This window comes from Akebia trifoliata, chromosome 5 (assembly GCF_017979445.1).
Source record: "Akebia trifoliata isolate Shusen 1 chromosome 5, ASM1797944v1, whole genome shotgun sequence".
Taxonomy (NCBI): domain Eukaryota; kingdom Viridiplantae; phylum Streptophyta; class Magnoliopsida; order Ranunculales; family Lardizabalaceae; genus Akebia; species Akebia trifoliata.
This window is the reverse complement of record NC_141379.1, coordinates 26,314,189-26,340,232: the sequence shown is the minus strand read 5'-3', so window position 1 is coordinate 26,340,232 and position 26,044 is coordinate 26,314,189. Positions and strand designations below refer to the sequence as shown.

Genomic DNA, 26,044 nt, shown 5'->3' with positions numbered 1-26,044 from the left:
ATGGGGTTAGAAGTTTCAGGTTGGGCTGATTTTTTTTTTTTTTTTTTTGGATGATCTTTCCATCATAGAGATCATCCTCACAAAAAATCAGCTAATCCAAAATTTCTAACCCATATTTTAAAATTTTATTTACCGTCGAAAGTTTTCTCATATGGCCCTTGAACCTGACCTATATATATATATATGAGTCACGATCAAGGAACACATGTAAAAACAATGTAATAAATTCAAAATATGGGTTAGAGGTTTTAGATTGAGTTGATTTTTTGTGATGATGATCTCTATGATGAGAAAATCATCCTAAAAAAAAATCAATCTAATATGAAATTTATAACCCCATCAAAAGTGATTTAGATTGTGGACTGTCGATTTTTTATCAATAATTTGTAAACCACTTTTGATGGACTTAAAAGTTTTCAAATTGAATTGATTTTTTGTGAGGATGATCTTTCATCATAGAGAATATCCTTACAAAAATTCAGCTCAATCCAAAATTTCTAACTCATATTTTGAACAACCATTATTTTTACATATGTCCATTGATCCGTCCCGAGAAGATCCAACTCTTTGCCGCCACTGAAAGAAGGAACTGAGATATGAAGTGAGAGTGACACGTTTAATATAAGGATTCAATCACTAAAAGTGTATCTCATTTTTGTATGTTTACTGGACTTATACATATATACAATCTCAGTTGATGATTCCTAACTCCTCTCTCTATAATTGAATTAAGATTTAACGTGAGAACTATTATTGGCATACCAATTCTTATGTAAATTAGGGGTGCAACTTGGTTCAGTTTGAGGTCAAATTGGAACTAAACCGACATAAGTCAATTCCACTAAATAAGAATCAGAACTGAACCAAATTTCATTGGAATCAAATCAAACTAAATTCATTTTGATTCAATTCTACGGATTACCAATATTCTATAAATTATAAGTAATATTTTTAAATGAAAAAACAAATATAAAATTTCATACAATAAATCACAAATCTATCCATAAAAGATCATTAATTTCATACAATAATTCATAATTATTAATAATTATTATATATATTTATTGTATAGGATTCAATTTTTTATTTGATTTGGTTTTATACAAACTTGATCCGAGAATTAAATTAAATTGATCAATTCTCCATTTTCATAACCCGGAATTGAACTGCAAATTGTTCCAAACTGAATCAAACTACCCAAAACTATCGATTTGATTTAGTTCTCGGTTTGAACCGGATCAAGTTGCACCTCTAATGTAAATCACCAAAGAATTTCACACTGTTGGTGCGACATAAGTAAAAGTTGACGTGGCAATAGTAACTGCATATCTAAAGCCAAATTTCAGTGGGAGGACACCGTACTTTTATGTTAAAGAAACAATAAAGTTTTATTTTTAACAACTACCACTAAATTAACACATAGAACTTAATTATTATTAATTAATTGTTAAAAGCATTGGAAACAAAAAAAAAAAAAAACTAATTCGTTTTTTTAGTCTCAGATTTTAGGCTCTTCACTTTAAAGTTCAACATTCCAAACAGCTCCATCTCCTTCTCCACAAGATTCATGTACGGCTTTCATCCTCTCCACTGATTTGCATATACCACTGCACGACCAATCAAACGATGCCACGCACACATTCCCTGCCTGTGCCTTCCACTCGCAATCTGCCCACCCCACACCATTAATTAAATTATTTTAAATAGGTAGGGTTGTAAATGGATCGGGTCAGATCCAAAATCTAATCAATCCAATAACTTCATATCGCAATTTATTTATATTTTGCATATGAAAGTGGATTTGGTCAATATGGGTCCGACCCATGATAGCACTATAAGTAGATCTATTTATGAAAGAATATATATGCCAAATGTCAAGAAAGTAGGATGTTGAAGTAGGGAAACGTTACTGAAGTCCTGGAGTACAGGATCTTGACTCGATATGACTCAAACTGATGATAGTTGTAATTAATTTGGATTTTGTAATTGAAAAGAAAAGATACCTGGAGGGGTCCCACAACAGAGAGATCGATCGTCCACCTGTTCAACTTCCAAGCCAATAAGCCATGCACCCAGAGAAACATCTTCATTAGCGTATCTATGCAATATAGGCCTGTCATACAGTAGAAAATATTCCATTCTAAGATGACTATCAGAAAAAGAACTAATGGAAGATATGACTTTAAATATATAAAATTAAATAAAAAAACAAGATTCGTTCACTCCACCCAAATTTTATAATATATGATCAAATTTTCTGTTCTATATATTTGTATTCTTACTCGTCATAATAATGATATTGCCTAGATTTTTATTTATTTATTTACGTATAATAATATTTTAAATAAAAATAAAAACTAAAAGAAAACTAAGGGTATGTTTGATTGCATGGAAAGTCACTTTCCATGGATTTTGAAATCCATGAAAAATTAGTTGTGGAAAATAGGTAGGGTTGGAAAATCAAATTCCATTATTTGATTTCACATGGATAAAATCATGGAAAAATATAAGAAAAAAGAAAAAAGAAAAAAGAGGAGAAGGAGGAAGAAGATGATAGGAGGGGGAGAGGAAGAAGAAGATGACGAGGAAGAGGGAGGGGGGAGGATGTGGCGACGAGGGTGGCGGCCACGATGGAGATGGTGGCGGCCATGACGGCGACGACGACGGCGGTGACGGCCATGAGGGCGACGGCAGTGACGGCCACGAGGGCGACGGTGGCGACGGAGGTAAATGAGGAAGATGGGGGGAGAACGTAGTGGTAGTGGTGGCGGATGAGGTGAGAGATGGAAAAGAATGAGAAGAAGAAAGATAGAAGGTGGTCGGAGACGGAGCCGATGGCGACGACGGCGATGACGAGATTAGTGTAATGGTGATGGTAGTGGTAGTGGTGATAGTGGTGGTGGTAGGGAAGAATTGATGATGGAAAATATGGGTGGATTTCATTTTCCTACCCATATGGGTGGGAAAGTGAAATCCATGATTTAGTGGACTTTTTGAATGGGGTGGAAAATGAATTCCATTTCCATGTGCAATCAAACACTTGAAAAATATCATTTTCCATGGAAATTGATTTTCCACCTTATTTTCCATGTGCAATCAAACATACCCTAAGTGTTTTAATAATTATCATATTATAATTACGATATTTTTATAACAACTAAAATTTAAAAATCTTAGAATAAAATAAATTTATAATTATAAGTTATTATATTTTAATTTTTTTTAACAAGTAATTGTGAAGAGAGAAGAAGAGTTTTTTGTTGTTGTTTTGAAGAGACTCCTTGGTTGGAAGCTTTGAATGGTTTACATGGATTGAAAAATGATTGTATATACAACATGATTCATGGAATTAAATCCTATATTTGTAATTTTTTTTGATTTATTGTCGGTATCCCCACCCTTCAGGTGAGATTAATCCCACGGTTAAATGCATCGTTCTCTCGAAAAGTCTTATGTGCAACTGGTTGAATCAAGGGTTAGCCCATAGGCCCATAGACCATATTCGTTAGGACTAAATCCACTGGGTGGATGTAGATAACCCACTTTTTAAGTCAAGAAGTTGGGCGGCTAAGGTTTGAATATACATCTCTTGAGAGACTTAAAACTCTTACCACTATGCCACATTCTTGATGGGTAGATATAATTATTCATATACATAAAACATTAAAGAGTCATGCTGGGATGACACAGAGGGAGGCACAAGGGTGACAAAAACACGTGGTGTCGTTTATATTACTATAAATGCTTTTCCGCGAGATACGAGTAAAAAGCATCTACGGTTATATGTTCGCCACCACATCATTTTTGTCACCGTTGTGTTTCCGTTTGTGTCATTCCAGTGTTTTCCAACATTAAAACTCTTATTTAGAATAATAAACCTAATTAAGATTGAACATAATGATAAATGAAACGAAATGTATTATTGAAGAAAACATGGCACATGGGGGAAGTAAAATGTACTGACGAGTTGATAGAGATGTAGACAGCAAGATCTTTGGAGATGGCATATATTTGACCCGTAGCATGCTTGAAGTACTTATTCCCTTCTTCTCCAAATTTCAAATATTCTGGCTCGTGATATTTCAGGCCCCTGCATTTTCCAATTTTTTTTTTTCAATAAGTTTATTTGTCAAATTAAACATACATACATACATACATACATACATACATAGACGAGAATGTCGAGTAATGTATGTCTACATAGACTTACTTTTGAGAGAGAACGGTTCCGGACTTCATGCAACCAATGTATACTCTTGGCTTTGTTCGATATTTTGCGAGGGTATTGGCAAGCATACCTGTCAAAAAATTCAATTCCAATGGCTCAAAAAACAATAATTTGATATTGTGGCCATTAAAGGTCTAGATCTATGTTACCCAATTTGTTTTTACTAGTCTGAATCAATTCACGATACGATTTGTACTGGGTTCGAAACCCCACTGAATTTTGGTCTGGTTAAGTGAACCAAAATATTTGGTTAAGCGAACCAAAGCTTGAAATTAGAAGAATCCACTGATTTTGGTTCGGCTATCAAAATACTTTCTTTTTCATTGTTCATATTTAAAATTTAGATTATTTTATTATTTTATTTCTATTTAATTTAATTTTTTTTAATATTATAATTATAATTATAATTAGAACTTGTATACTTGAATTATATAAATGATCAAGCAAACCAAGTTAGTGAATCGAACTAGGAATTCAAGTAGAACCAAAAAACTAATTTTCTCTACCTACCCGTACGATCTGAGTTCATTTTAGATTGGCGAACCACAAACTTTGAACCCGAATTCGAACTGACGAACCAGGTAACACAGGTCTAGAATACATCCTGAATTTTGAATTTAACTCAAAATTTATAAATTATTGTTTTTAATTTGACTCGGTTTGACTCCGAGTTGAGTTAACTTTGACTCAGTACAATTACAAGTTGACTCGATTAATCAGATCAAACGAGTTTACTACCAAGTCAGCTTGAAACTCTTTCAGCTTGGCAATTTTCTTCGTTTGTCTTATTAGCACAAATGCTAACAACAACTTATATTTAAAATCTAATAACTCGTTAGGATTCTGTGTTGACTCAATGAATAAGATAAAATTGAATTTACAACTGAGTCAACCCAAATTTTAATCTAGTTGAGTGGACTAGAATTGTGAAGGAGAAATAAACTCACCCAAATTGACATGGATGTCATCGTCGACCTTCATGTAGAAATCGGCGTCCCACATGGAGACAACGGTGGAGAAGTAGATTCGGGTCTTGGAAGATAGCTCGTGGTAGCCCTCTACGTGCTGTAGTCGAAGGAAGTCCTTGTTCTCTGCGTCTTCCGCATCAATCGATCGATCAAGTTGACCTCCTGGTGTCGCACTGTGCCCGATCACAAATCTGATCACAATCCCTTTCTCTTTCTCCAATCTCTTCAGGTTGTCTCCTGCATGCATTTTATTTTTACACAAGGGTGATTTGGGTTATTTAAATTACTCGACTCAACTCAGTGCATTTCGAGTTGACTCGTTCATAAAACTTGTGTAAGTCAACCCATGGGCGAGTTGACTCATGAAATACGAAAGTTGAGTGTTGAGTTTTAAGTCTTACTTATATCCTCGATACCAAGATGAATTGCCCAAGTCATCTTGATATCGTTCATCAACGAGATGGATTTACATAATGTCTCAGGTTTCACACATATCACGAGATAAAGGAGGTTACTCGGACGATATTTTTAAAATCTCTTCTGAATCAACTGGGATTTTGTAAATTTTAATTAAATTTTTTTTTTTTTAAATTTAAACATTTGTTGTAGAAATACTTAAATTGTGTAAACTGAGTTAAATTATTTATCCCACATGAGACGAGTTGGCTCATCTGAGACAACTCGGTCACCTCTAACCGATATTTGAAACCTTAGCAGTGCCACAGCAGATATCTAAGGCTAATATGGTCATTTTATTTGGTAAGCAGGGGCAATTTGGGAATTTAAATTTCAAGTTAATATATAAATTCTATTAATCAATCGACCTTTCCTGAAGATCATGGCAAGGGCCCATAAAAGGGTTGACAATGATAATAAATTAATTATTTAAATTTAATATTTTAAAGATGCTCTTAGACTTACTTCATAAAATGTATTTTAAAGAAAGTAGACCAAGATATTGGTTGGGTCGGATTAAAATCCATGTCGAATTATGTGTCATATTTATTTATTTATTTTAAAGTAAATATAAAGAGAATTCAAGATATTTATTAAATTTAATAATTCCTGATTAAAACAAACAACAACTAATTAACTTTAAACTGACAAGAAAATGTTTTTAGTTCCATCAATCTAATAAGGTAAAATAAACAAGTAAATCTCAAATTCCGTAAAATTGAAAAAAAAAATATAAAAAAAAATAGAAAATACGGAAGAGAGCAAAGCGTCGAAAATAGCATTGATCAAATTAGTCAAAAAGAGATGTCGACTTATACCCAAAACAATGTTTGAGATAAGGTCGTGTAAATGACAAATAAATTCTAGACGTTGAACCCTGAACCTTGAACTCTATATCTTAATATGAAAAAGATTCGTTCATCTTGAGTAACTGTGCAAGATATTGTGTTCGACACTGAGCTGAAATGGATGCGTGCACATAATCGTTGATGCTTTTCACATGTATCTCGAGGAAAACAAATTATTTAGTCTTGTTAAGATGGTAAACAAATTAAAAATATATCCTTCATAATTCTTATTATTATTTTTTAAAATTCTATAAGATAAGTAAAATACCTTTGGGCATCCATGTCTCCCTAATGGAATCTCTACGTCGTTTGCTACTGAATGCAGTGTTGATTCCGATCACGACAAAAGCCTTCTTTAGACTATGATTCGAAGTTCCTTCGATCGAAGGTGGGCCACTGGTTTTACTTGTTCGAGCTACTGCTAACTCCATCTCCAACGTCGAAATTGTTTTATCAAGTGACCTACCAAATACCATTATTATTTTTTAAATAATAAAATGTTTAGATATAAAAAGAGCCAAATAAAATACTAAAATTATGAATAAACAAAAAAAAAAGAAAAAACAAAATTTCAAGCTTACTGAATGACTTGATGAGTCTTTGCTACTTCTCCCAAAATGTCTCTCGAATTTCCTTCAACCAATTTCTGATATAAATAGAAAAAAGAGATATTTACGAAAAAGTGATCAATTTTTGATGAATTTACGATTCTGACTCACTATTTATATTGATTTCTAAAATGTGAACGATAACGAATATGGAGGTTTTTAAAATGACTATGTTGCAAGTTTGAAGTTACAATTTCACTTTAAACCTGCGAAATAGTCATTTCGCTCTGAATTTTTTTAACAAAAACATGATTGTTCACATTTTGATAATTAATATGACTCATTTTCAACTCACGAAATAATAATTCACCTTATAAAAAAATATTAAAGCAAATTGAAATATCTATTTAAAAAGTTAAAATTGAAATATAATTAAAACTATCGGTCTGTTTGGATTACACATGTTTGTGTCAAAGTAAAGAGATTTTATTTCAAAGATTTTGGTCATTCAAACCCAACCAATTTTTGATATAGAACAGAAATAGAAAAAATATAAACGCAAATTGAAATATCTATTTAAAAAAAGTTAAAATTAAAATATAATTAATACTATTAATCTGTTTGGATTACACGTGTTTGTCTCAAAATAAAAAGCTTTAATACGTTTGTACCTCACTTTGAAAACAGTATATTTCTTCATATATAACGGTTGTTTAAAGGTTGGATCCAATATACTCCAAGTCCTAACTCCATGTACCCTTTATGTTTAAAACGACTTACAAATCAATGCTTAATTAACCAACGATTAGGTGGGCCCGGCCCATACACAAAAAATCAGCTTTGATTGGTGATTTTTTGTCATTCAATTCTAGATTTTCTCATCGTGGGCTAGAATCAATTCGCGAGTCGTGATCGAGTAAGGAATTCATGGAGCATGGTAGCTAATTCAGGTCCTTGGAGTACAGGATCTGAACTATGTCAGTTTTTGTTTGTTACATATGACGTGAGTTCATCCATGTTTTGAAATATTTTCAAAAATGGGTGTGTACCGATTTGATATGTACTTATTTTTACCAAAAAGGTATACTCCACTGGCATTAAACTGATTTTATATTTATAACTAATTTTTTTCTCCAACTTCATTCAAATAAACTGATTTTTTTCTCCTAGGGTACCCATTTGGCTGAATTTACCTTTATATATCCCTATTCTTGATCTCAAACAACCTCAAACCTTATAATTCTGGCTTTTTAATTTTATTAAAGAAAAAGTTATGGTGTTTTATTTTAGGTTCATAATTACAGTGAATACCCATTTTGGTAAAATTATAAAAATACCAAAAATGGTATTCGAAAAAAAAAAAAAACACTTTTCTTAAGTAAGATTTTAAGCCTTACTAAGGGTCGTTTAAAGCTCAGATTTAAAAAAAAAAGGTTCTTTTCAACTTGATCCAAGATTTAAAAAATGGACGGCAACCAAACTTTCAACGGTGAATTTTTTTTCAAAGTTGATAGAATTTTGTCTTCTACAACCCTGAAGGATTGGATCATGATTTTGGACTCCATAAGATGAGCCCAAGGACCCTTAATAACGGTGGAATCCTTACTAACTTAGTAAGGCCAGTCGGAATCATTCGAAAAAACATGAGTAGGCTAGTAATTTTTGCCTCATAGATGACCGTTTTGGTAATTTACCCTTGTTAAAAAAAAAACGTTGCAATGTGTGAGTAAATGATATGTAACTTACACGCTTGTGATCACAATCTTGTGTTACATCTCCAAGCTTCTTCTGAACATGATTCAAGTTGATCTGAACCCTAGAATCTCCATTCTCCGGCGTATGTCCGTTCCATGTCCGGCTAGTAAAGAGATATCCGGCCAGAAAGCAAGTGATACACAGCATGAACACGGCCTTTCCGGGCAAATTCTTTCCTCGCATTTTCTTTGGTTCGTTGTCGAGATGCCACGGCCACAGGGTTGATATCGGTTGACGGAATCCGACAACCGTCTTCTTTTCTAGCTGGGGTGGCTTCTCGTTTAAGGTCTTCATGAGGGTTTTACGTGAGAAAGAAAAATTGAACAAAGGAAGACAAATTAGATTGCATGGTCTGAGTGATCTTTTATAAGGGAAGTGGGGGTAGTTTATATTGCCACACCAAATTTTATTTATAACACCTCAATCAAGAAGCTTAAATGAGAATGTGGGGGGTTGAAAAAAACTATTTTTTCTTCATCATGTTACCTTTTTAACTTTTTCTTTATAATTATACTTAGAATAAAAAGAAGAAAAAGTGCAAAATTAATTTACTATCATTAAGTGGTATTTAAATATGCTCCTTTACATTTTAGTAATATTTATTTTACCCGTGTTTTCAAACTGTTGATAAGTTATTGATCATAATCTTCTCTGATAGATTAATAAAAATGACCTAAAGACCATCATCTTTGTCCATAAAAAAAAAACACCCTTCATTATTCTTCCAATGTCCAATAATCTTTAACCCCTTTTTAAAAATGCTATTTGTTTCAATTATTCCAACATTCAAAACATTTCTTTCCTCGATCTTTTTAAAAAATGTTTTTTTTTTTTGAATGGTAAGAGTGGGTTTGGCCAAAAATCCCAACCAAAAGGGGAAAAAAAAATCAAGACTATTATTTAATTACTGTAGAGATTGAAGAGTTTGAAGATGACTGATTATTTTTTTTTTTTTAAAGAAAAAATGAGGGTTTTTAATTCCAAACTGAAGGTGAGGACATTTAAGTCATTTTACAATAATTTATCAAGGAAGATCATGGTCAAGGGACATGCTATCAGCTTGGAAACATAGGAGATAACTCAAATATTTGATAAAATGTGGAGTTGCATGTTTAAATCATCCTAATATTATTTAATTGGCGTATTATAAAAAGTTGGTGTGGCAATATAACTTTTCTAATATAAATACATTTGAAATTGATTTTTCTCACGAGAGATCCAGGAAATATTGGCGAAAGTGATGTGAACTTTAAAAAAGAATTTTAAAATGATTTAATGCTCCTAGGAGCATTGATATTCAGTGACCCCATTCACAAAAATTGCCACATGGCATGATTAGCGAGTAGTGAGTGGGTCCATCATAGAGAGGGTCGAAAGTCATGTTTGTTACAGAAAAAAGGAACTACGTGTCTTATTTGGGTGTGTGGGCCACTGGAATATGATGGTTTCTGTTTCTCAAAATAATTTCCTCTAATTGAAAGTTATTAATTATTGAGGTGAGATCCCATGCAGTGTCCCATTCCAATAGATAGGTAAGTGTTTACGTGGCACAATATGATTTGGAAATAAATACATTAGGATGCGTGAAAGGCTTGATTAGGAGCCAATGTGTTTTAAAGACCAACCAAAACGTGACACGTAGACACCTAACCAATTTTATAGGAACGGAATATCGTATTGGACCTGAGTCTTAATTATTATGTTTTAAAACATTTCTCTTTCAAGGAAATATGATCGGTTAAGTTAGCTTTAAAGATCTCATGGCGTTAAAATTGTATTTTCAAACGTGCATTCGAACATTACATGTGACAGGACATGGGATGTTAAGGTGAAAAAGATTATAAATAATTCTTTCAAGTAATTATTCATTAAAAGCATTTAATTAAAAAATATGGAAAAAAATATGATTTAGGGATACACCTCTACTTTTTAATAAATATTTGAGATGCCCTCTTATAAATTTTCAAGAGCCGTGCCAAAAACCTCAAGATTGGATCTCATATCGCATATCTTAACGTGAATGCGGGTAGGGATTATAGATGTTTTTTCACTCATATCTCGAAAAAAACATCTGTGGTTCTCATACACTTTTACTTTGGGTGTGCGATATGAGGTCCAATCTTGAGGTCACTTCAACATTATTCTATTTTCAAACATACTAATCCGATTTGGATTTTTGCAAAGGGTCAGTTAACTTAATTCGAATGAATTCAAGAAAATTAAAAAAAAAAAAAATGCAGGAAAATTGCAAGATCGATTGACAATTTTGAGCCGATGGGATAATGTAAAAATTCACTATTTTTTTTTTTTTTGGATGGTAATATCAACATTTTTATATTTAGCACATAGTTTTAAAAAAAAATTGTGGATTAAAAAAAAAAAAAAAGCAATAATTTTCTCAATTCAATCAATTACTCTGAAACTCATTGATTCATTCAACATACTCTTTTCAATATATATATTAATTTTTTTTTATTTTTTATTTTTTTGAATTTACACGAAATTGACAGAATTTTGAGACTGTTTTCAATTTGTTGATCTGCACCCTTGACCTCTATCTAGTTTAGTAGGCTAAAGAAAATTAACTTAATACACTCATCTTTAATTTTGAAGCCAAAGCCTCTTGTTTTCTTCCCAAAAATTATCTTTAATTTCTTAGGTAATTTTTTTTTACCTCCTTATTTAATCCTAAGATTCTATATATTTAAAGCTTAAGAATTTAGAAAAGTAGAAGATGATAAAATTTTGAGAAGAGAAATCAAAGATTTTTTAAAAATCGTTATCATTGCTTGTAAACCATGGATTGAAGATAACAATGACACTACATTTTTCTTTTCGAGTTTGTTCCATTATCATCGTCATCATCATCGAAACCTTATATCAAACATTGTATTTGGTTGGTCGGTTTGATGAATTATATGTTCTTTATTCAATTATGTCTAGAATTACATCTATTATTGAAAGTGTTTATAACCCTTTCACCATCATAGAAATGAAAAAGTAACAATGATAATTCCATTGTTGCCTGTTTTTTTAAACTTTTCCATAAAAAAATATTAGAAAAAGAGAAAGAAAAAAGGGAAAAAATAAAAATAGAGAACAATGTTCAACCAAATGAAGGTACAACTTTCAAAGATATTTGAAAACTAAAGCTCCTTCCATTATTTCAAAGACAATAAAATTCAAGGCTTGAAGTCAATCTCAGGTCAACTTATAATAGTAATAGAAAATTAGAAGAAAAAAAATAAAAAAAACTTAATTTAAATCCATGCTAATTATGCAGAAGAAATAAACTAAATTATTCAAAAATTACTCGAAATCTAAGTTACCTGTTTTTGATGCCTGGGGTATCGAAAATTGAGATGTTTTAGATCTAAAATGCTGATAATTTTGACAATAATTAAGACGCCCTTAATGCAAATTTCCTAAACTCTCTCTCTCACGCACACACATTTGATGTACATTTTCGATTGTTAGTTAAGTCATGTGTTCATCATGCCTCAACCAACCTCAGATAAGACTGAAAATACGTAATTAATTGTTTAATTGATTATTATATCAAAAACATAGTTTTAAAACTCGGAAAACTCAAATTCAACTCCAACGTCCATCAAGTTGACTCGTAGAGTCAAATAAAAATATATTTATAAATGATAATATTTTAAAATAAATAAATTATTTAATTTTTATTCTTTTCAAAAGTATTATATAACTAAACATCTTGATATAATTCTTGATGGGTAGGGGTGATTCCTAAGAAAGTTAGAATCATAATCACTATATTTTTTTAGTTTCGATTTTTTACGGTTTTGATCCGATTTTAAAATAAGTGGAACCGGAAATCAGAATTGCTAAAAATCACAGGTACCCTTCGGTACCAATTCTTAAAAATCGAATACGAAAAAAATATTTTAAAATCATTATATAAGAATTCCCATCTAAAAAATAACATATTATATACAAAACATCAACTTAATTATGATTTATCCCACTAAAATAGGGTTTAATGATTTTTTTTTTCAAAATTAAAAAGCATATTCTTTACAAATAATAAACTTTAAGAATAGATGAGCCATTCAAGCTTTAATATTTAGTTTACATGAACAATTGTGGAATTTTATATAATATATGTTAATTTTAAAATATAAGAAAATTTTAAATCATGTATAATGTAAAAATAAATCGATTTTAAGTACCGGTGGCCCATGGGTACTCATCAAATAGAACCTGATCATTCCGATTCCATATTAGACCCAACTCCAATCGGTTCCAATAAAAAAGGGAATAGAATCGGACTTTTCGGCTTCGGGTAAATGGGTACCCATTGACACCCCTACTGATGTGATGTGACGTGGCAATTTTCGAGTTGATTCCTTCCAGTTTTGGTGACCGAGTCACCTAGAAACTAAACTAGAGTCGACTGTGAAGAGTTTTAAAAATGTATGAGGAAGATATTCTTGAGTTGTGCACGGAATCATAGGTATTTTGTTCACGACAGCTCCATGTGCACGAAACACAGTCAGTCCAACACGACTCTTGAAACACAAGCCTGAATTTCAGCTGTTTCCAATAATAATCGCTTCTGTAGCCTCAAAACAGGTTTGGACAAAACATCAAAGGTCCACTAAACATGTTTCCTAGGGATGTGTACAAATTTCTTATAAATTCTTTCTAACATAAAATCCTTCCATCTCGATCGGTGGCATGTTTGAGATTATTTATATGAATGCAATTTTCTTGATCCATCTCGAGGAGTCAGAACTTGACTAATAAACTCTTTAAGAACTATCCTTAGATATATTCTGGGTGTACAACACTAAAATTACGACGCTCAAGTCAATAAAAAAAATAATCTTCAAATTTTAAAGAGAAGAATATCATTTTCTTTAGTTATGGCTTATTTATGGAGAGGCCTTTCGTGATTTAATTGAAAATAGAATCACAATCTCAAAATATCACTATTTGATCTAATGCAAGAATTAAAAGATGATTTTGAGGTGACATGTGTCATCATGTGATAGCATGAAATTTTTACCATCTATAAGTCTATCATTATTTGAATATTAGAAGATGTATTGTTTATAAGGTGTACAACAATCAAATGAATCATATTTTCATAGAGATTAAGGTTGAATTTGATTAATTTAAGATTTAGAATTATAAATCGTTTCTAATTAAGATCATGTTTATTGTTTTCTATTAATTTATATTTACCAAAAAATTATAAACATGTATATTATTATTATTATTTTTTAATTTTAAAATTAAAATTCATTTATTTTTATTAAGATTAAGATAACCGAAATATCCTATCCTCAACTTCCTTTCAAAGTAGGGTACTTTATCGCTACAAAATGGTAATTAATCAAACAAGAAATCAAAAGTATGACCACATTTTCATGGTGGTTTTGTTTCTATTTTGAATTGGAAATGTTAGTATTGTCTTCAACCTCTTCTCGAAAGTGTGTAGTTTACTTCAATAAAATGAAGTAATTACTAAAAAAAGAAATACAATGTTAGGATATTTTTGTGCTGGTTTTGGATGGAGTTAATCAAATGGAAATAAAAAATGTCCTTGTGATTTATGTATCAAAGAAATCGATTGAAATAAGGATGTTGTAATTAGGACGGTCAATGGATTGGGGTTAAATTTGTATCAATCCGATAAGGATTGGATCAAACTCAATTGAACCAATAAGCATCAGATCAGACCCTTATCGGATTAGGCTTTTATCGAATCTCAATATTACGATCCAAACCTAATATCCAATAATAATCGAATAGGGCTAAACCCATTTTGATAAATAAAATCCATATAGACTTTATATATTTAAACAAAATATATTATATAATTTATACACTTTCTCATATTTTATCGGATTGAGACACGATTGATTCAATAAGACATTGAATTGGATCCTTATCAAAGTCCAAATCCTAAATCCAAACCCAATGTTATCAAATCGGATTTCTAGTTTGGTTTGATCCATTGATAGCCCTAGTTGCAATGGTACCTAGTTACTCGATGTATCCAAAATCAATTAGTTGGTTTTGAGTCATCATTATTGATCTAATTATTTTTCAATTTAGTTCTATAGATATGCGGGTTTTGAAACCTTTAGGGAGGTTTGAGAGTTCATCTACGCGGATTTAGGAGTTTCCACCATTCAATTAAAGTGTGAATGAGCACCATAAACATATTTTGAAATTTGTTTTTGTTACTTTATAGTGACTCTTACATCCAAAGGATAAATGATTTTTGGTCTACTTAGATAATCTAAGGTAAGGGAGTTCGATTGATGGACAAGGTGTTAAAGACCTTGTCCCTCCCATCCATAGATGGTTACCATAAATGAAACTTTAAAATTCATTTTTTTATAATCTCTTTTGAGAGTTATAGTTTTGTTTTATAAAACGAACAAAAAGAGATGATAAGTAAGCCATACACCAAAGTGTATGTGTCACGCTCCCGATTTGGGATCTAGATTTTTTCAAATCCCGAGGGTGGAGTGAAGGGAAAAAAAATCAAAATCAAGATTTTTAAAGCTTAAATACGATGTAAATTTCTTTTAAATAATTTCGACAAACTTTTTCCTAAAATTAGACTTATGAAAAATTTTCACTTGTAGAGAAATACTTGTATAATCAAAAGTCATATATCCAACTACATTCCAATCATCATATCATATCGAGTATATATCATTTCAAAAAATATAATTATAATTACCATCCAAAAGTATACATATATCAACTACATATCTCATATCAATCGACAATTATCCACATTATAAATACTAATTCCCACACTTTAGACATATACATACAATAATACGCAATACACATGGTGCTAATATATACAAAAAAGTTTAAAAGTATACAAAATTAGTTCTAGTAAATCCCAATCTCAACTCACATATAATAGAAATAGTGTTCATCATCCTCATCTTACGATCTCTCTATATAATGTTGTCCTTTAGAAATATGTATTTTAATAGTTGAGACATCTATAAGATTTTGTTAATTGGGTAAGTAACAAGGAAGTTACTCAATAGTAAACCCACATTTCAAATTAATAGTCATAATATGAATGGATAAACAAGTTAATCTATTATAAATAAAGCAAGTTTTTAAATAAATAAACAAAAATGAATAAGATTCGAAATCGGTTAATCTTTAATAAAATAATAACGAAATATCTTCATTTCATAATAAAATAAAATAAATATAAATATGTCATAAGAATATTAATCTTTATAGTGTATTTGATAAGAATGATGAGGTATACGATCGATACAAAAATATCGATCTGTATATCGATATTCTAATATTTAACCAGTGTTGATTTTATAGTCGGTCTGACAATTACCATAATTAATTGATCATATTTTTCGGCTTAGGTTGATTATTGATCTGTAACAAAGATCAATCGTTTGACTAATATAAACTGTAAATGATCATTTAATAAATCAATTTTATCGTATCTCTGTGATATATATATATGTCTTCAATCAATCTAATCTTCTACAAATCATCTTTACAGTACAATTTGTTATTTTTTAGTAAAGATAAGATATGAATTCCACGAATAATATATATAAGGGTATTTTCAAGTAGTATCTCATATTACGAGAGAAAATATCAAACCTTATTATTCCAAATTAATTGGTTATTTTCGAAAAAAAAAAACTATCAATTAATCATATAGACATTCAATATCCTTTTAATGAAAAATAAAAATAAAAATAAAAATTTTATTTGAAATAAATTAAAATAAATTTGCAAATGTAATGACATTCCTACGTATTCTAGAATTATAAATATGTAGTAATATATCGAAAAGAATAAATCATAAAATAGTAAACATGTAAGTACACAGTCCTGTGATTACCATCTTAATTGTATCTCATGTTCTATTATATAGTGTTTAAAAGCAATCTAAATTTAAAAATCCATCAATACAAGTACATATAATCGAAAATCTCATTCTCAATTTTAACAATTAACAATCCTATTCTTGATTTTAAACAATCGAAACTTTCATTCTCGATTTCAAATTTAAACTTAAAATTTTCATTTTTTAATAGATTATCACCTAATGAAAATACACTTTCAAAACATGATGTCTTAATAGTTTTTAAAATGAATACTCTACGAAAATCAATTTATTTTAAATTAATTTTCTCGTTACACTCACACAAATTCATTTATTTTTATTTTACAATATTAAAATATCAGAAAAAAGATATAAAATGAATTATTTTACAATTCTATGCATGAATTTTAAATTTAAATCATAATAAATTTAAAATTAATTATCAAAATTGAAATAAAACATATTTCATTAAAAACTATATTATGAATTTAAAATTATAAGTTTTCTACATTTGTAGCTAGGTTTTACCACGTCCCTACGACATTAAAATGATTTTTCTAATTAATTTTCTTGGCGATTCGACAAAATATTCCGATGACTAAGTAGATCTCGACATCGTTGATATTTTGTTATTCAGTGTCGAATCTTAATTCACGTTCGAAATACATTTAAATCTCATTCAAATATAATGTACACAAATTCACTCGTCTCTAATTTTTGTTTCTCTCGCATGAATGAATGGGCATCGGGTAAGATTATAATATATAATAATATAATATATATATTATATTATAGCTTAATATATAAAATGAATACACCTAGGTATCTAAACTGTTAACACATTTATAACTTATAATATATATTATATAATATAATAATATTATATTAATTACACTTCACCTTTTAACACTTTAATTATTTTAAATTAATCCTTCTTATATAAATAATTACACTTAAACCCAATTTTTATAATAAAAAAATATTTTAATATTTTAATAATAATTAAATAATTAAATAATAAATAATATATTTTTTTCATATATTTTCTTTTCTCCTTTATGTCCATTACATTAGATTAATTCGAACTGTGTATCTCAAAATTTTAAAATCCTTACCGATTTTTTTTCTATTGACTAAAATACCCTTATGCCTTAAGTTTTCTTGATAAAATTAATATTTTCATAACTTATCATATTGAACTAGGATTTAAGCATGCTGTCAGTTTACACTATGTTTTTTTTTGTGCTTTTGAACTCAATGGTAATGTTCGTTTGACCAAAAAAACTTTATATAAAATTTTGAGTTTTATCTATTTCAACTAAATATTTTCATTCTTCGATCATAATCATGATGATGTTCCCTGAATTTTACATTTCATTATCAAATTCTCCTTGTAAAAAATTCTTATTTTAGATTGATACTATTATGATTTATTTTTGCTTATTTATTTTTTTATTTTAAAGTTAATAAGAAAGTAGGTCAATATAGTTGACTTAATTCCTTGACATACGTAATAAAATTTCATGACGTTATGATATGTTTACTGATTTTTGTTGTTGTGATCTTGGGACTTTGATGGAAATCTACTTAAATTCCATCATTTAGAGTCCCAAAACTTCAAATCTACTTTATGTGCTTCTTTGTGAGACTTTATTTATTGGTTTGACTCACATGCGATGTTTATGAATTGAACAAGATCATGAAATGGTCAAAACCTTATGCACGAGGTGTTATCCATGTTAGGAAAATCTTTTATTAGCTTAAAGTAGGAAGTAAGTCTATAGAACCTACACCTTGATTCAATAGTCATTTTGGATGTGAGTATGTGCATGTGTGCATGCATGTGATAGACTCATCAAGAGAAGATTACCTCTAAGGATATTTTACTATCTAGTTCTATTTCCATAAAAAAAAGTAAAATAAAATATCATTATTCTAAGGAATTTAAAGTGCAAGGTAATGTAAATAAAAGTAACACAACTAATCGAAAAATTTTAATTGCATAAAACTAAATAAGCAAAGAAAAACTATCCTAATACTTAAGGAGCTTATCAAGAACTTATAAAAAAGAGATTACCTTTATGAGGGATTACTCTCTATCCCCTAGCCTTGAGACTAAGAATATAGAGAATCCATTATAAATCATAAAAATAAACTAAATAAGGAAAAATGCTTGAAAGTAAAAAATGAGATAGTAAGAGTAGGAGGATTAGAAGGGGGTTTTCTTGGTCCTACCATAGCTTTTTTCTTTATTCTTCTTGAATTTTCTTTCTATAGATTCTGAAAGAGGTTTGGGAGAATGGGAAGGCTAAAGAGCTTGAAAGACAAGTTGGATAAAATTTTGGATCACACTTGAACTCGCTCATTTTGCCTTGGACGAGTCTCCTATTTATAGGATTTTGGGAGACTTTGGGGGATAGTTTGATCCTAAAACCTAGTGTTCCCAATATTCTCAAGAAAATCATATAGAATGATTTCATTTACCTCTCATCAACTTGATTTTGATGGTCTTTCATTTATCTATGAGTTAACCAATCAAGATAATTTAATGATAGATTAGTAAAAAATCAATAGCTTCTAGAGAATTCTTTGGGTGGGAGGGGGGTAAAGTGGTCCTATACCATAAGCTCTGAATTAATTGAAAAATAATTAGGGCAAATGACATGTAATTTACTTGGATTTTGAATATTTTGGACTTTCTACCTATATTAATTTCTAACAACCTAGAGATATAATGTCTTTGCACACAAATTCTAGAGCTTTCTTGAGAGTGAATAAAATGGTTATATGTCTTTGAACTTAATAAATTTGCATTGAATGTCATGGAATCTCTTTGATTCTTGAAGAAGAGTAGAACGGTAGAATGGTGATTTGACCTTAATGAATCTCAACAAACCAAGGTTAGAGGAGGTAATTCATCTTAAGTGTGGACTAAAGGCAACTTTGGATCAAGATTAGAGGACAATGAAGATTACTAAAACACCTAGGTGATGAGAAATTTGGGGGTTTATGATATTGGTACTTAAGAAATTAAGAAGGGGTTAGAAGTGGAAAAATCCAACTGTCTAACTGAGGTCATTTCTTGTGAAGAATCTTGTGCACACATGGGTTCTGCAACTGCCTAGCTAATAGGTCAATAACATGCACCGACCATAAAGAATTATCCTTAGTTCTTCTTGAAGAAGGGCCAATGCAATTTTATACTTATGCACTACAAAGCAAAGGTCAAAACAACAAATGGCCTAACCATATGTGCCAAACGGACTCAAATTTTTTGATATTATTTGATTAATTTTGATTAGTTTGAGTGGGTCCCACTTGATTGATTGAAATTCTCTCGAATTAATTCTCACTATTGGATTTGAATGAGCTATCGGGCTTTTTAGATCAAATTAGGGTGTTTACAAGTTCTAGGTAGTCATCATAGGGTAGGGGTGTCATTGGGCACCCATTTAACCGAAATTGAAAACCTCGATTCTGGTTCCCTTTTTATTGGAATTTATTAGAGCATGGTCTAAAATGGAATTGAATCGATAGGAGCCATAACCATTAAGTTCTATCCAATGGGTACCCTTAGGTATCCAGAACCGATTTCCCCCCACATATTATAGATGATTGGAGGGTTTCTTTCATTTTAAAATGAATACATGTTATGTAAAATTCTTCAATTATCATATAAACTATGTAATCAAGTCTAATATGGGTCATTTGACCTATTTCTTCTAAACGTTTATTACTTGTAAAATATATAACTTTTAATTTTTGATTTTTGATTTTTGATTTTTTTACTTTATACATTTTTGTAGAACAAATTATAATTAAGTTGATAATTTGGTAGATAATATAATACGTTTATTTTCTGAAAGGAAAAATATTTTATGGTGATTTGAAATAACTTTTTCTCATTATATTCTTTAGAATCGGAACTGATGGGTACCCTTGTTTCTTGGCAATTCCGGTTCCATTTATCTTAAAATCATAACCAGAATCGACAATACCTACAACCGAAAAAAAAACAAAAAAACAAAAAAACAAAATGGTTATGGTTCTAAAAACTTCATGAATCAAACAAGAACTGACCCATTGACATCCCTATTGACATAGGGAGTCAAAATATATTTTTTTTACTTGTAATCTATTTATAAGGATATTAAGTAGTCTAATTAAATATTCATCAACAAGGTAGCTAGAAGTAAACGTTCTTTGGCAAAAATTGGATTCCAAAAGGAATGCGGAGTCTAATTTTTAATATTTCATTTTCCTTATTAATCGTTGTTAGACTAAATCCTATGATCTGAAGTATAAATCAAACAAGAACACAAAAATCTTACACGACACAAGATATACGTGGTTCGGTCAAAGCATTAACCTACGTCCACGAGCGAAAAACGGCGATTTCACTATATTAACCAAAGAAGAACTAGGTTACAATTTCTCTCTGTCTCTCGTATATATCTCACACCCCTTTCGGGTTTCATCTCTTACCCTTTATATACTTAGGGTTATAAAGAGGTTAAACGGGTCGGTCTCAACTATCAAGTGACGTAGTACATATCATTTTTTTTTCATTTAAAAATAAATGTATTCTGATATGGTACTTGATGGGTAATGCATATTTGTAGGATTATTTCCGGTTCTAAGGATTTTAGACCAAGAACCAAAACCGATAAGAACTGAAATCAATGTTTTATTTAGGTTTTGATTTTGGGTATATGTAGAACCAAACCGACCTGTTGACACCTCTAGTTTGAACGTTACCCACGATGAAAATGCTCAAATCATATGTTTAGACAACACCAATTAGTCTGACTTTTGGTTTGCCATACTGTGGAAAGGACATAAAATGAGTCGGATTTTACTGGAAATTGGAGACTCGCACGAATTTAGTAGGTTTGGAATTTGGATACATAGTGGAATTAGAAAATGGTTCTAGTATTATTTGTTGGTTTGATTGGCTCCTTTTTACGTTGATTCGGATCTTTATTGAATATCGACCCATTTTATACAAAATAATTTGGGTTTTTATTAATAAATCAACTAGTCCGACCCAGATTAAGCGATATGAAATGGATCTAATTTTAATTTTAACTAATTTGAGTTTGTCGTTAACCCGAAAACATAAAGCTTGTAAGTGAGTTGTACTCCTTTAGTTGGTTATCTCAACCACTTTAATAAATTTGCATTTTGCCTATAAAAATAAATAAACGATGGTATGTGTTCTAGGCTGGAGTTTGATTGCCACCTCTATATATATAATTTAAATCCAATAAATAAAGAAATTCAAAAAGTCTCCAAACTGACACAATTATCATCAAAATTAGAATAATGGATAATAGAAATTAAACTAGAAATTAGAAGACTATCCATCCCGAATATTCAGGTAAGGCTATCAATGGGTTGGACCATGACCCGACCGGCTTGGCATGGACATGGGTGGTATTGTTATGATATTGGGCAGGGCCGGGTCAAGCCCGTCAAATTAAGTCGGTCTCAAGTTTAAGATTATGGCCCGTCAAAAGACCAGCCCATCCAAAATCTTTTGTTTGTCACTAAGCAACTACCCCCTCTTTTTTTTCTATTTCTAGTTTTTCGTAATTTTCTCTATTATCAAGGATTTGATAGAAGAAGAAGTGATATCTTTGAAAGTAAATTTCAATTAAAAAATATTTATTAACAATAATATTTTTTTTTTCCATCAAAATCGCAAGAATCAATTGTTGCATTTCAGGCCCAGTTTCTCCTTGGAATTGAACTAAATTCAGATGGGCTGGGCTTGGATTTTAAAAGTTTAATAACAAAAGCCTTTTCCATCTCAACAATAAGCGAGTTTGTTTTGGGCTGGATTTTGTAAAGACTATTTAACTCAGCTCGACCCAGCCCAAGCCAAAAATTGCTTTACTGTAAGTTTTTTATTTTTTTACTTTTACAGCAAAATAGGTTGGGGTGGTGGAGTTGGGAAAGTGATTCGAAATAGGTGCATTAAATGGGAGCGGAACCTCTGTAGCACCATTTCCCTGCCTGTAGCGCTGTATCTAGGGCTCACAATGATCCAAAATATACCCGATGTCCAATCAATCCGATAAAAAAAACATGAAAAATCAGATTTTTAGATCGGATTCGGATCTACCCTAATCTGCTTTAAAAAAATCCGATCCGAACATTTTTTTAATAATTTTGTTATCATTCTTAATTTCATATAAATACATATAGAAAAACGTTTTAATAGTCTTTCTGATTTCTCCTTATATTCATAGCTGGAAAGTAGATTTTTTAAAATTTTATATATTTTAATTTTTTTGAACATTGATCATTTGAAAATAAGGCATGTGTTCGGATCGAATTGATTTCAAATTAAGGATAAAATGAAATGGATTAGATTCGATTCACATATTTATTAATCCGTTTGAATCGGTATTGGAGTGGTACTGATCTGATACCAAACCGAGCCGTAGAAAAACAATACCTCCACCCCTTGGGTCAAATAATTTTATTAAGAGAAGATATCAATTTAAATACAACCACTTGACCTTAACCCACAAAAGACAAAAGGATAACTATCCAATCCTTAAACAAAAAAAAATGTTTCTCATCTAAATCAAGAGTAGTGCTGGAGTCACATTATGAGCCCCGACCAACAATGTTGCTCGGGCACGACTCCTAAATCAAATACCTATCTAAAACCTATCCTTACTTAGGATCCACTTACTAAACCCATATCATCCAATTACAAGCGAAGATCCCGTGCATCTTAACTTAAATTACTTAATCTACCCCTACGTACGTGGCACACGGATCAATTTGAGAATCAAAACGATAGATCAATGGTTCATCATTCTGATATCTAATAGGACCCGAGCCAGAACCAACCCATTCACACCCTTAATTTGAAACTTGCAAGCAAAATATCCTACCAAATATAGAGATTGTTGTAATTTACAGGGGCATTTTAGTCATTGAAAGAAGTCAAAAGAGAAAACCATCTCCCATGACTTCGGTAAGGAACAAGTCACCGAGTGAAGTCTCTTTCTCTTTTTCTTCAAATAAACTAACCAGCTCACTGTCTAAGCCCCACCAAGCCTCTTCAGAATCCAACCCAGAACCCGAACACGAACCCGAATTTGAACTTTGGTCTGTCCTCAACCGATTTGATCCGGAGCTTTCCGAGTTGAACCGGCCACTTTTCCCCTCCAATTCTAGAGCGGCTTTCGCGGCGGCCATCTGTATATCTCTAGGAGATGATGAGCGTGGACGAGGCAGTGAATCAACTGAGTCAGGGAAATTAAGAGTCACCGATTTACCTCTCAAGAAAAACGCAGCTGAGTCGTAGGCTCGAGCTGCCATCTCAGCTGATACGAACGATCCAAGCCAGATTCTGGTTTTCTTCCCAGGTATGCGTATCTCTGAAACATAGCGACCCCAACTACGTCTGCGTACGCCTCGGAAACGAAACACGGTATCTCGAGTCCGTTTCTTTGAGTCGCGAACCGGCAACGTTTTTGTTTCGTTCCGGTTCGCTTCGGATGTTAAAGCTTCTTCAGAAAGACTAGGAGACATGAGAGAGAGATGGTTTTGAAAGAAACTTGAGAAACTTGGAGAGATTCCCGCGCTTTTATAATTTTTTTTTTTTGCTTTTTCGAAAAAACCTAGCTGAAGATAGCTGGCTAGCGGGGCCACCACTTCCTTGTGGATTGAAAGGACCGGAAAGATATGTCCGGAAGTTATGATATCATTAAATAACTGAAATTCCCAAAGTACCCCTCTTACTCTCTCTTTATTTTAGTTTGATTTGGAAAATTTACTCAATCTGTAAAATAGAAATAACCAATTTTTTTTTTTAGTTATGGCCAAGAAAGTCACCAAAATTTTTAAGAGTTCCTATTGCCACCCCAACTTGTACTAATGCACACCAATTCCTATAGTGTGACGTCAATAGAAGTTGGTGTGTCAATAGTAACTCTCTTTCTAAGGGTAGTTAGTTGTACACCACCAATTGCACTTCATCACTTAAAAATTTTCCTTTGAATTACACTCAAAAAATAAATCAAAAAATATTGCTCAAAACCTTTTATGAATTGAAAGGTAAAATGGTTGAAGTCGAATGGGATGTCCCCAAAGAGTTATCCCTAAGATCTATTCACAGCCCACCCAACAACCATTAAGGAAGGACTGCGTTTGGTAATTTTAAAGTCATTGTAAGACTTAATAACTTGTTGGAATCCATGTTGACACTTTAAAGTCATTGAAATCAAAGAGATGAGATCGAAATGTAGGTTCATATTAATTTCTAGAAAACTATATATAAACGGAGATTAAAAAATTAGTACGTCAGATTGGAGATAGAGAGCACTAGCAAAATCAATCTTGAAGCACATTCAAAGTAGATCATAAGCATATAATACAAAGCGGCTTAGCAAAAACACATACCAAAGCTCCAGGAAGATGAATAAGCTTTAAACCTTAAAAGATTTTGTATTCAAGCACAATTAGTGGGGTTAAAATAGAGATTATAAAAAAGAAAAGAAAAATAAAGGATTTTTTAAAGTTGGAGTGCAACCAATAATTAGTAGTGTGCAACTAGTCAGTCACTCTTTTAATTATTATTAATATTTTAAAATTTAAAGTTTTTCGATTTTTTTCTTTTATCATAACACTTATCTCAACAACATTCATGACCTCCATCAAATTGTCTAAGACAAAATGATAAGTGATTTTGGGTATGTTTGATTGCATGGAAAGTGATTTTCCATGAAATTTGAAATTCATGGGAAATATAATGATGAAAAATAAATAGGGTTGGAAAATCAAATTCCATTGTTTGATTTTACTTTGATAAAATCATGAAAAAAAATATCTGAGGAAGATGATGATGAGGAGGAAGATGAGAGAACATGGTGGTGGTGGCGACAGAGGTGAGGGAAGGAGAAGGAAAAGAAGAAGAAAACGAAGAGAGAGAGAGAGAGAGAGAGAGAGAGAGAGAGAGAGAGGTGACTGAAGATGGTGATGATGGTGACGGTGATGACGATGGTAGCTATGGTGGTGGTGATAGGGAAGAATAAGATATGAATGGAGGAAGAAGAGATGTCATTTTGGTGATGAAAAATATAGGTTGATTTCACTTTTCCACCCATATGAGTAGGAAAGTGAAATCCATGTTTTGGTGAATTTTTTGATTAGGGTGAAAAATCAATTTCCATGGAAAAATACAATCAAACACATGAAAAATATCATTTTCCATCATATTTTTCATGTGCAATCAAATATGAATGTTTCGTTGTATGGAAAGTGACTTTCCATGAAATTTGAAATCAATGGAAAAATAGTAGTGGAAAATAGGTAGGGTTGAAAAATCAAATTTCATTGTTTGATTT

At 31.2% G+C, this 26,044-nt stretch overlaps 2 protein-coding genes across 2 annotated transcripts; both read right to left on the bottom strand.

Moving 5' to 3' along the window:
* Nucleotides 1-1,471: 1,471 nt before the first annotated feature.
* On the bottom strand, nucleotides 1,472-9,148 carry LOC147401830 (Galactosyltransferase family protein). Its single transcript, XM_086443245.1, has 8 exons — nucleotides 8,795-9,148; nucleotides 7,082-7,146; nucleotides 6,769-6,962; nucleotides 5,176-5,433; nucleotides 4,211-4,298; nucleotides 3,965-4,090; nucleotides 2,004-2,113; nucleotides 1,472-1,668 (listed from the first exon to the last, which is right to left on the bottom strand). Exons 1-8 carry the CDS (start codon nucleotides 9,095-9,097, stop codon nucleotides 1,520-1,522), a joined length of 1,293 nt encoding a protein of 430 aa, XP_086299371.1. The 5' UTR covers nucleotides 9,098-9,148; the 3' UTR covers nucleotides 1,472-1,519.
* Nucleotides 9,149-23,124: 13,976 nt separating this feature from the next.
* Nucleotides 23,125-24,270, bottom strand: LOC147401829 (dehydration-responsive element-binding protein 3-like). The gene has a single exon (XM_086443244.1). The coding sequence runs from the start codon at nucleotides 24,228-24,230 to the stop codon at nucleotides 23,640-23,642; it is 591 nt and encodes a 196-aa protein (XP_086299370.1). The 5' UTR covers nucleotides 24,231-24,270; the 3' UTR covers nucleotides 23,125-23,639.
* Between the last annotated feature and the right edge of the window lie 1,774 nt (nucleotides 24,271-26,044).

What these genes read in the sequence shown, in the direction of transcription:
- LOC147401830 (XM_086443245.1), bottom strand. Translation starts at nt 9,097, where the DNA reads ATGAAGACCTTAAACGAGAAGCCACCCCAGCTAGAAAAGAAGACGGTT. An exon ending in GGAGACATGGATGCCCAAAG is followed by an intron (nt 5,434 to 6,768) that starts GTATTTTACTTA and finishes AAATGCATGCAG; the next exon opens with GAGACAACCTGAAGAGATTG. An exon ending in GGAACCGTTCTCTCTCAAAA is followed by an intron (nt 4,091 to 4,210) that starts GTAAGTCTATGT and finishes TGGAAAATGCAG; the next exon opens with GGGCCTGAAATATCACGAGC.
- LOC147401829 (XM_086443244.1), bottom strand. Translation starts at nt 24,230, where the DNA reads ATGTCTCCTAGTCTTTCTGAAGAAGCTTTAACATCCGAAGCGAACCGG.